At 49.0% G+C, this 11,334-nt stretch overlaps 1 protein-coding gene across 1 annotated transcript; it reads left to right on the forward strand.

The window, feature by feature from the left end:
• Positions 1 to 237: 237 nt before the first annotated feature.
• On the forward strand, positions 238 to 1,509 carry LOC144133921 (uncharacterized). Its single transcript, XM_077666975.1, has one exon. It carries the CDS (start codon positions 265 to 267, stop codon positions 1,507 to 1,509), a length of 1,245 nt encoding a protein of 414 aa, XP_077523101.1. The 5' UTR covers positions 238 to 264.
• Positions 1,510 to 11,334: the final 9,825 nt, after the last annotated feature.

The raw sequence follows: 11,334 nt of genomic DNA on the forward strand, positions 1-11,334 counted from the left end.
ACAGTGCCTTCAAGAAGTCGTCGCGGGATGCAGCAACAGGCGTGTTAGAAGAGATGCGGGCGATAGACGCAATGCTAGAGTGCGTGCAAAGTACAAAAAGTGATTATGGCGTAGCTCTGTTAGGCCAGGATATACGTAGCGAAAGCGTGGCGACAACTGGTTCAGACCAGTTAATACATGAAACCCGCGCATTCGCAACATTCACCGTCGTGGCGGAGTGGTAGCATTCTACTTCCGGCCACCGAGCGTGACGGACGCAGGATCATGAGCTCCCACGGAGCGGCGATAGCGGCCGTTGCCGGCCGCGGAAACAGGTTTGCCAGCGACGCTGATAAGGATTACGAGATCGTCCTGCCTACCCTGCCTACCGGACGTGTGGTTTTAAACACGGTTTTTCTGCACGGGGACGTGCGTGCGAGACCCTACAGGGTCGAAGACTTCAGGGACGCCCTCGCCAACGCTGGTGCGCTCCCCGACGTCGTGGCGTTGGGGGTGTACCAGATAAACCACGTGTGGGCGGTGACCTTCAGCACCGCTGACGCCGCAAAGAAACTGGCCGCCACGAAGGAGCTGGAAGTCAAGGGACGCCGCTGCATTGTTTTCGATCCAGAAGACCACCAGGTAAAGCTGCGCCTCCACTGGATGCTTCACGGCGTCGCCGACGAGGACATCCGTACGGCATTCGCGGCGTTCGGCAACGTGACCGAGGTCACCCGGGAGCGTTGGCGCGTCGCCGGCATGAAGGAGAAGGGGTCCACCACGAGGACCGTGCTTCTGAAACTGAAGCCAGGTGTGAAGGTGGACGACCTGCCCCACCAGGTACGAGTCGCTGGCGAGTTGGCTCTCGTGGTGGTTCCCGGGCGGCCGATGCAGTGCCTTCGTTGCGGCGGCACGGGGCACGTTCGCCGCGATTGCAAGGTGCCCAGGTGTTCGAAATGCCGGCGCTATGGACACTCGGAGGCTGACTGCGTTCGTACCTACGCGTCGGCCACCGGGCATGTAGCAGCGAGCGTCTCCGCAGAACTGATGGACGTCGTCGAAGCAGAGGAGGCAGCGAGCGGTGCCGACGACACGGGCAAAGCGGAGGGGGTGGCGGTGCAGCCAGCTGTTGCGAGTAGCAACACCGACACGGCTGTGGCTCAGGAGAGCGGGTCGCCAGCTACTGACCCATCTTCGACGCCTGTGGAAACGCCCAAAGATGGAGCGAGCTCGTCCGTGCACGTGGAACGGAAGGCCGCCAGCGAGAGCCCCGACGAAAAGGACGACTCCCGCATGAACGTCGGCGTGACTACACCTGCGAAGCGGCCACACGCCGAGACCAAGGCCGACGGGGAGAAGGCAGCGGAGCCCAGCGTCGGGGAACCGCCGGCAAAGACGCCCCAAGCACGACGGGCCGGTCTGAGACCGCGCCCAAAAGTTCCGGCTGAGAAGCGTGGCGGTGACAAGGCGCCTCCTGACCAGGAGCACGTGCTCGCGCCGGATGACACCGGCGGCGACGGCATCGTCTAGCGACATGCTAGGCGTGGGAGGTAAGCACCGTGCTTTCGGTCTCTTCTTCCTAAGTTAAAATGGCTTCTGCAACTCCGTTTAAAGTCGCCACCCTAAACGTCAGAGGCCTGGCAGGTAAAAGAAAACAAAGCCAGCTGTACTTACTTTTAACCGAGCAAGATATTGATATACTGGCAGTGCAGGAGACTAAAGTCGATGGTGAGGAAGAGACCGGGAGCATGGTGCGACGTTTCACGTCTAGGTATTTTGCCGTCGTTAGCCATGCTGTAGGCACATCGGCTGGCTGTATTTTTGTTAAGAAGTTGCCGGGAATAGACGTTCACGGTCATCATTCGTGCTTGTCGGGTCGACACGTGTCCATCGATTTTTCGCTCAGTAACATAGACTGGCGCATTGTTTGCCTCTACGCTCCTAATGTGGTTAATGACCGAGCCGCGTTTTTTGAAAGCGTCGAAGAACGGCTTCGCACTGACAGACAGCTGATTGTTATGGGCGATTACAACTGTGTCCTTAGTGCGCGCGACAAGACAAGCCTCCGAGGTTTCCGAGACAAAAGCACCGAAGTGTTGTTACGAATGATTGTGAACTGCAACCTTGAGGATGTAGCAGAGTGTCTTGAAGGAACGCGTGCTGTAAGGTACACACGATTCGAGGGCACAAGTCACGCACGGCTAGACCGCATTTATGCATCCGCGGAAACTGTACTTAAATGCAATAGTTATGTAGTTATGCCGGTATCATTTTCTGACCACTGTTTGGTTCAATGCTGCATAGGATTCATGAAGAAGGGGAATGGTTTTTCATGGGAAATGTGGAAATTGAATGACAAGCTACTTCAGGACGAATTTTATAACCGAGCTGTAAGGGATGAAGTAGCAAAAATAGAACCAAGTAGCAACATGAGGATATGGCAGCAGTGGGAGCTCACTAAGGAAACTTTAAAATTAAAAGCAATAGAAAGAGCCACTTGTATACGTCATCAAGCAAAACAACAGGAAATTGAGCTAAAGACACTGCTTCAGAAGATGTTAAAACAGGAATGCCGAGCGCCTGGTAAATGGATGGAGGACATAAGAAAAACCAAACAAAAGCTAGAGATAATCGAAGAAGAACGTTATCGGGGAGCGTTGGTGAGGGCAAGGGCAGAAAACATGGCTGCAGGGGAAGCGCCAACGAAACGAGCACTTGGTTTGGAAAAAACCCGTGCCGAAAGAAATCACATTAACGAAATAGAATGGGGAGATGTTTCAAAACCGTACATCGATCACATCAAAGGAGCCTTTTTCGAGCATTACCAGGCGCTCTTCGCATCGCACCCGGTGGATGTTATCACATTTAAGGAGGCGTTTCTAGCCGAGATGCCGCATCTGGACGACGAAACTAAAGACAGATTAGAACAGCAGATAAATCAAGAGGAAGTCGAGCAAGCAATAGATAGTTTAAACCCAGGAAAGTCGCCTGGACCGGACGGGTTCAGCGCGGCATTCTACAAAGAATTTAAACATGTAATTTCCCCGGTCTTGAGGGTAATCTTTAACGAAGCCTTTAAAGTCAAAGCACTGCCTCCGTCCTATGGGTCGTCCCATACTGTGCTGATTCCCAAAACAGACGACACAGACAGATTACGACTGGTGACAGCATACCGACCGATAGCACTCACTAATGTTGAGTACAAAATTTTTATGAAGATTTTGGCGCGAAGGCTGCAGACCGTGATTCATCACTTAGTTGGTCCGCATCAGACCTGCGGGATTAAAGGGCGGTCTATTTTTACAAATATTCACGTTGCGCGTAGTGTCTTAGAAACCTGTGATGACACAAATGGTCAGGTGGCTATTCTTCAGATCGATTTAGAAAAGGCTTTTGACTGCGTTGCCCATGAACTTTTGTTTGCAGTACCGGAACTGCACGACGAAATTGATCGTTAACAAGAGTCTGGGGGCCCCCATTAGCGTGCAGCGTTCGGTGCGCCAGGGCTGTCCCCTCAGCCCCCTTTTATTTTGTATTTATGTGGAGACCCTTTGTTTGAAGCTACTGAAAAACAGAAGTATTACCGGATTCAGTTTACAAGCAGCCGAAGTAAAGGTTCTGGCGTACGCTGATGACATTGCTGTGTTTGCCGTTGACGAGGGAGGCATAAGCGAGGCCGTTCAATGTGTACGAGATTTCAGCCAAGCTACTGAAACCGGGGTTAACTGGTCGAAGTGCCTCGGACTTTGGCACGGAAGGTGGGCATCTACGCCGGAGCGGTTTGCCAGCGTGCCTTGGACGACGACGCAAGATAAATACTTGGGCGTTCCACTCGCTGCTTACCGTGACAGTGAAGAGTATTGGACAGGACAGATTAAAGAGATACGGGAAAGAGCTGATAAGTGGAAAGGAACGAACTTGTCCATTTTCGCCAGAGCCACTGTTTGCAACTTGTTCTTTATCAGCAGGCTCTGGTACGTCATGCAGGTGTTGCACTGTTCACGGTTAAGTATTCAAAAGCTACACCGAATTTTCGCCATCTTTGTCTGGTCGTCTGAATGGGAGCGCTGCAGCCGGACCAACCTGTTCCGACGGGTTCAAGACGGCGGGCTGGGACTGGGCCATTTGTTTTTGAGACAGCTGGTCAATCGTTTTTTGTTTCTTCGGGACACAAGAGACCCGTTTTTGCGTACCGTATGCCAAGTTAGGCTGCGGCATCTGCTTCCAGAGTACATAGTCGGAACTGCTGACGTTTACAGTAGGGTCACCGGTTTTTACCGGGAAATCGTAGCCAGTGTAAGGTTTCTTTCCGCGCGGTTTTCAAATGACTTTCTGTCGACGGTGAAACGAAAGAAACTGTACCGTGCTTTGTGCGATGTAGTTTTCCCGGTGCCCTTGTACAGGGCCTTGTACAGTGGAGGCCAAGGCAAAGATGTTTTAAAGAGAGTTAAAAACATGCAGGTGCCATCAGGAACCAAAACCTTCTTTTTTAAGCTGCACACCGGAACCTTACCGGTTAAAAAATTTTTATAGGGAAAGGAATTATTTTTACCCTGGGGTTCTCACTGTTTAATTTGCAGAAAGCCTGAAACAATAGACCATGTATTTTTACACTGTTAGGAAGGGGTTTATTTTTGGGATGTATTACAGCGAACCTTAAAGAATTTCCACTAGACCCGTATGGCATCCGTTACTTATGTGTTGACAATGAGGGTGGGGTGCCTTATGATTTAATAATGCTGACAGGCCTCCACTGTATATGGCGCTCGAGAATGGCAGGCTTTCACTGTGACAGAGACGCAAGACCTGCCCGAATCTACTTTCGAGAAAGTATGGACATGTTTCTGGCCATTCAGAAGGCCGCAGCGGAGCCTCCGGAGTGGCTCTCAAGACTAGAGCCACTCTGTACACTGCGTGAATTTTAAGTTGACGAAGCCAGACTCATGCTGGCTGACTTCGAGTCGGGTGTACATAGCGTTTGTCTTTTGTTGATTGTTTGTTATGTGCAATTTTCTGTGTCAAAGCCAGGCAATAAAGAAAAAAAAAAGTGGCGGAGTGGTAGCGTCTCCACCTCAAAGGCCCTGGTTCGATTCCCAGCTTCGACACAAGGTTTTTTTTTTTATTCAATGAGTGTGCGGAGACTTTAGTGGCTCTCATGGCCGACCACGTGGCCTCGTGGTAGAACCGCAGCCGTGGCCTTGGGGTAGAGCACCCGCCTCGGCTTCGGGAAATGGTGGGTTCGACTCCCGCTGCTGGCCGGGCACCCACCGGTTTCCTCAAGCTGTTCAAGCTGTTACCCGGCCTGGTGCTCGGCTTAGTTGGGTTACATGGCTTGGAAAAGGAGCCTGCGGCTTCAAATCCCGTCGTTGTGAACTTCGGTCACGTGGTGCGGAGCAGCTGCCGGCGGAACCAAAAAGTTTCTATTTACTACAGGGAAAGCTGGCGCCCGCCTCTGGGAGCTTGCATGGAACGTCCTCGAGACCACCTGAACCACCATGGGCGCTCTAAGCATCATGAGGCGGAGAGCTATTGACGGCAGAACCAGAACTTCTGGCCAAGAAATGATCAAAAAACAAACGTTGTTCGATAATCAAGAATGTGCTGGCATTCAATATCCTGTCTATAAATTGCAACAAACGAGCAAAAATGTTTCTAAATATAAAGTTTGCCCAAAATAAGCGATGCCTTGCTCCCCTATTGGCTACGTATTGCAGACCACAAAAGCCAACATTTCGTGCTTAACAGGTGCTTTTTAAAAAGAAATATATTTTCGAAAACGTTCTGTCGCATCAACACTTACGAGTTTTTTTAATGGCACTTCGCAATACAAAAACTTTTTATTGGAGTCGTGTGCAGTTGCGTTTTTGCTGCCATGGGTCTTGCGCACTACGTTTGCACCAAGGTCGTGTGCGCCGTGGACGGAACGGAACATCTCAGTAATGCCACTCTCTGTTCCTGAAAAAAACCGACTGTCCCGCATAAAGCAGCTCATCGCCCCATGATGCTTTGAGCGCGCATGGAGGCTGAGATGCAGCGCCGCCAGCTTTCCCTCTAGTTGATAGTAAGAAACTCTAAGGGCGGCGCGGCGCCCTGGCTGGTAACGTGGTTCGTCACGCGGTTGGCCATGTGACCAGTCACGTGGTTGGTCACGTAGTGCGGTGCGACAACGGTGGGAATGCGAGCGCGGCGAAACTGCGAGTTCGTGGCCAATGTAGTTTTCGCAACAAAAGGAGCAGTAGTCCTCGCAGGAAGAAAATTTCTCAGTGGTAGCTGCGTGCTGAGTTGCAGCCGCAGGCAGTGTCGGTGGATAGTTTGCCGAAGCAATGTGATGATCTGTAGTGAAGGCGTTGAATATTTTGTGGTCCAGAGTGGAGCTTACGGCAGCTTTTAGCTGATGTGGTGAGCTAAGGCCTTCCTGCAGTCGCAATAGATCTAGGACCAGGCGGCGGTATCCGAAGCCGTGCCAAGAGACCGCTGCGATGTTCGCGACTGGAGTTGTGGAGAGCAAGCGGGTTCAATTCGTTATTGACATCTAAGTTGTAGTCCTGCAACTTCATCGAGAAAACACGGTCCGTATGATCAACGTTTGATAAATTCGTGAGCCGGGAAAGATACCGGCGCTCAAATGACTCGGTAACCTCATCGAAAACGTTGGTTCAGTCATAATAGCGAGTAATGGATTGATGTGCTCTACCGGCAATAACTTCCCTTTTAAAGCCATTGCCAACGTGATCCGGTGAGAACGAAGTGGAGAACTGTGGAGGGTCACTGAATTGGAAGACACGGCAAGAGGTCCTAGGCCACCTTCGTGTATTAAATGGGTGGGGTACAAGGCGCTGGTAAACACGCAGAGCAGATCGCTGTTGCTGTGCCTAAGCCGGTCAGTGATGATATTATCATCGTCTATCGCTCTTGCTCGTCCTTGTCTTCGTCATCTTCCTCGCCTGCTAGGTTGTTGATATTCGCATTGCTAAAGGCTCGCTACGACGTACAAAGTACGTCAAACGTTCCCATTACACAATGGCTGCTTTTGAATAGCGTATGTCTTTTACGACACCGCCGAACCTCAAAAATCTCTGTAGGGGGCAGGTGAAGTGCCATTCTCACCTCTCAGAATACTGCTAGCTTCATATAGGCGTCTTTATTGTCAGAATATACTACCGAAAAGCGGACGCTATGGCCAACGAAACTTTGACGCGCCCTGTACACACGAAAGGAGCAAATGTTAATCGCTTATTGTAAATGATTTGATATAAAGATGATTTAAGTGGACCAGAGAGGAAGTAAAATCACCATACACTACAAAGAACCTCTCTTCTGCATCGCCCGACTAATGTATGATGTTTTTATCCTCTCCGAACAACCTTGTGAATGATTGAAACAGTGACTTCTTAATATTTGTTTGAAAGAACTAGCTCATAGCAACGCTTTGTGGAAGATCCATTGAACAAAAGGAAAAGAAGCATCAGGGAATGTTATTTTTCAAAGGTGGTGCTGATTAGAGTAGGAATTTAGGAGCGACTATTTTAGCATCAAACTTCTTCGCCAGGAATAAACGCCAACTGGAGAGCGGCACTGGAAAGCACAACCTCCACATGTCGCGAGCATTTCTCCAGCGCTTGAGCAATCTTAGTTGCCTCATCCTTTTCTATGAAGGAATGAATCTGGCGCTTTTCCTCAGCTTGATATTTTTCATCCCCGCATGCGATGAGCACTGTTCGTTGGTTCAAGGGGCCATGGTCGCATGTGACAGCATTATTTTGTTCTAATTTCTCGTCGTTTTTCTTTTGTAGTGATAGCTACATTACGGTAGCATTTCGAGCCTTCAGCGTGGCGGCGTCGCCACTCTGTGGCGGAGCGCAATCTTGTGGCTGCGCCGCCACGCTGTCACGTGGTGCGGAGCAGCTGCCCGCGGCGCGGCGCCGTGGCTGATCACGTGGTTCGTCACGTGGTTTGTCTTGTCACCAAGTTCCACTCGGCCAGCTGTAGCTGTCGCGTCAATCCAGGTTTAAACAGAGCTAAACCAGCGCCAATTTTTTTTTTATCTGAAATGATCATGCAAAAAATTTCCCATGCTGACGAAACACGACGGCAACAAAGTAGCAACTGGTATTGTGTTCATTTTCTTCGACAAATATTTCCTTGTTACATGTGTACAAACAATTGTACTGTTACAGTTTAAGACCGAGCGACACTGAAGCTATTAAGGACGCCATGGTGGAAGCGTTCGGATTAACTTGGTACACCTCACATTCTTTGCGTTGACAACGCACAGGAGAAGAATGTTTTTGTATTTTCCTTTCATCGAAGTGCGGCTGCCGTGGCTGGGAGTGAACCGCGACCTTACGATGACCAGCCTTATGCTAAGGCCTCTAACTCACCGCAGCGATTGTTAAATCTCTACCGTTGCGAGGCAAAATGAGTTGACAATATGTAAGTGCGCCGAAAAAAAAATGCACAGAGCCTCGTCTCTGAGAGTAATAAAGTGCTGAGCTGTGAGGCCACTAGGCTCCAACGGCGGCACGAGAAAGTAGAATGCGCCATTGTTTCATTTCTGGTGAATATTACTTGATTTTATTAGCGCTATTAGCCTGGCGCAAGGCTTGTTTTTCTACTTGCTCTTTGCTCTTTCCTTATTGTCGCGAAGAAAGGGCGAGTTCTCTTTCAAGAGAAGTTGGCAGCTTTTAAGAAGGCGATGGAGATCATAGTATTCGAGATTGCGGTATGCACAAAACAACGGCATAAAAGGCGAAACTTTCAAAACAGTTCTGGCGCTAATCGTATGGAAGCGCAGTGTGGAAGTTCCAGTTGCATGCCTAACGAATAGGACTGGGTAATGACGTTGTAATGTAAAGGCAGGCCTACCATGAATTTTCTTTTTTTTAATGCAAGAACCACTAGATGGCGCTAAATGTCATGAAGGATATTCAAGCAAGCGGCTGGATATAATATATGTGGAATGCATCTTTTTGTTCGCCCTTGCTTTCCAATTCTTTATGCCCTGCCAAGCTCATTTATGCTCAGTGCATGTATTTGTAATAACTCTGGTCATTGATGCAGGCGATGAACTGTACCAAATTTTCACTCAGAAAAATTTTTCTTACCTTTATTCGTACATTTTCAGGCAGCAGTTGCTTGCTGTAATGAAATTTGTGACTGTTATAAATAAACCTAGCAGATAACTCGTGGCAAGGTACCGGGAAAGCTCGAAGCGAAAATAAATTTACTGCTCTCTTCTACAAGAACTCTACCGGAAAAGAAGCTCTTACAAACCAGATTTGAAACACCAATGTCCCTAGCGGGGCTGGTAGCAACAAAGAGATTCATTTAATGCGGTACGCCATACAAGATGACTAAAGATTGTATAGAGGGGTCACGGCGAGGAAAGAAAGTTGTGTGTCAGAAGAGTGGCTTTATCTTCATCAAGTAGCGAAACCTGCCGTTTTAACTTTTCGTCAGCGGTGAGGAGACACGTGAAGGGATCAAAAGGAGCATTTACCCCTGATTCAGGAGCATTAGGAAGGCGCTGAAGGGTATGTCGCCATGGACAGGAAGCTGAACTTAATGCGTCTAGTCGGCCGTTTGTCCCGCAGAGACGGCGGGCTTTGGCGACGGCATGTTAAATATAATGCGCATCTGCTAAGAGAGCCACTTCAAGACCAGCTCGCATTGGAGTGCGTGTCTACAGACGTAGCACGATCCCCAGCGGTGCATCACGCAATACAACAGCTGCGTGGTCTGGCGATCTTCCAGTTTCCAAGTTGTATGCAGTTCTAGAATACTGCACTGCGTGTCAAAAACGCGCTGCATGAGCGCCGTCAGGTGCACGTACGATAATTTGATAGACGGGGATCCAGAATATCTGGAAGGACTGCAGTGGTAGTGGGTGTTAGCCCACTGTTATTTCCAATTATACACATCGATGAACAAGTGATGCTTAGGCGATGAAATGACGACTCAGGGGTCACAAGCCGCTTTAGCCAGTCTAAACGTAATAATAATTCGGGCAGCTTGGCGTGGGCAGTGGTTGGCGTGGTGGCGGTCACGGTAACGCAGGCGACAAGTTTGTGGAAGGGGCCGGTTGTCATCGCGCAGAAGATGTGATTAGATTTACGAATATAACAGGAATGTTGCGATTGCCCAGCGGTTCTGTGTGATGGACGTAAAAGGCACGAACAGTAGGAAGGCGGTTCAAAGATTTGTAGAGACAACCGAAACAACAGGTTATGCTAATAAGTACAACGGGCCTGAAGAGAGTCATGCCGTTGCCAGTCAGAGAGGGCGCCGTTGACAGCGTGACACTTGACTCCAAGCACGAACCGCCGAGAAAGAACGAGCTTGAGGTGCATACTGCTCCTTGTGTTGGTCGCAGTTTTAATTTACGTTGGCGCTGCGGCTGCACGCTCGAACTCATCCCTGCCTTCAACAGTGAGTTCAATTTCCTCGTCGGACGTTATTCTTCGACTGCAGTGTATGGACAACTATTATTCGACTGCCGAGTACGGAACACCAACAAAAATTGACCTCCCACTTGAAAAAAAAAACTTCGCACTTATCCGTTCAGGCGCTGCTTTCATCTACTATAGGGTCACACACAGCGAGGTCCGTTTTAAATGATGAGGTCTTAGTGTCAAGCTACTAAAAAGCAGAAAATATGTTCCGAATAATTGTGGAATAACATTTCAACTTTTAAACTAGAGGTATCCTCTTGATGCGTTTAGTGAGGAAAAGGTATACTGAAAATCTTTGCATAATCTGATGCAGTGTAGCGTCTAAAGGCTATGTGTATTTCTACGTCGTATTGTTTTGCCTGTGCAGCAACGCGTGGCTACCTGTCGTATACTTGAGTGCACGACTCCAAACTGGTCTCCATTTCTGCTCCGCAACCGTTCAATACCGCTATTTTAAGTAATAACCTATCTCACATGCCCGAATCTAGCGTAGATGTTGGCACCACGCAGAAAAAGATTTGCAGGCCCACATGAGTATGCGTGCGGAATAACGTTTATTTATTTAAAATACCGTCAGGGCCATACGGCATTATAAAGGGGAGTGGTTATAGAAAGTAACAAAACAAAGAAATATGAGCAAAATATAACACAAGGTTGCTAGTTATACACTGTTAGCTAATGAATCTTGAAATAAATGGAGATCATTAATTAGTGCCAGTGGTGCGGGAAGGTGGTTCCACTCGTCTCATTTCCGGGGTAAAAAGGAATGAAAGAAGGTTTTCGTTCTGCAGAATGCTATTCCAACCTTGTGGGCGTGATCCATCTGTGGTGACACGTACTGTGGGAGTGAAATAAGTTTTTCGCGCAGGTAAGAATGGTGAAAAAAGTTTTTGAAAAAGGCTTA

The sequence above is a fragment of the Amblyomma americanum genome, chromosome 5 (genome assembly GCF_052857255.1).
Source record: "Amblyomma americanum isolate KBUSLIRL-KWMA chromosome 5, ASM5285725v1, whole genome shotgun sequence".
NCBI lineage: Eukaryota > Metazoa > Arthropoda > Arachnida > Ixodida > Ixodidae > Amblyomma > Amblyomma americanum.

Coding starts and splice junctions, on each gene's coding strand:
- LOC144133921 (XM_077666975.1), top strand. CDS start 265: ATGAGCTCCCACGGAGCGGCGATAGCGGCCGTTGCCGGCCGCGGAAAC.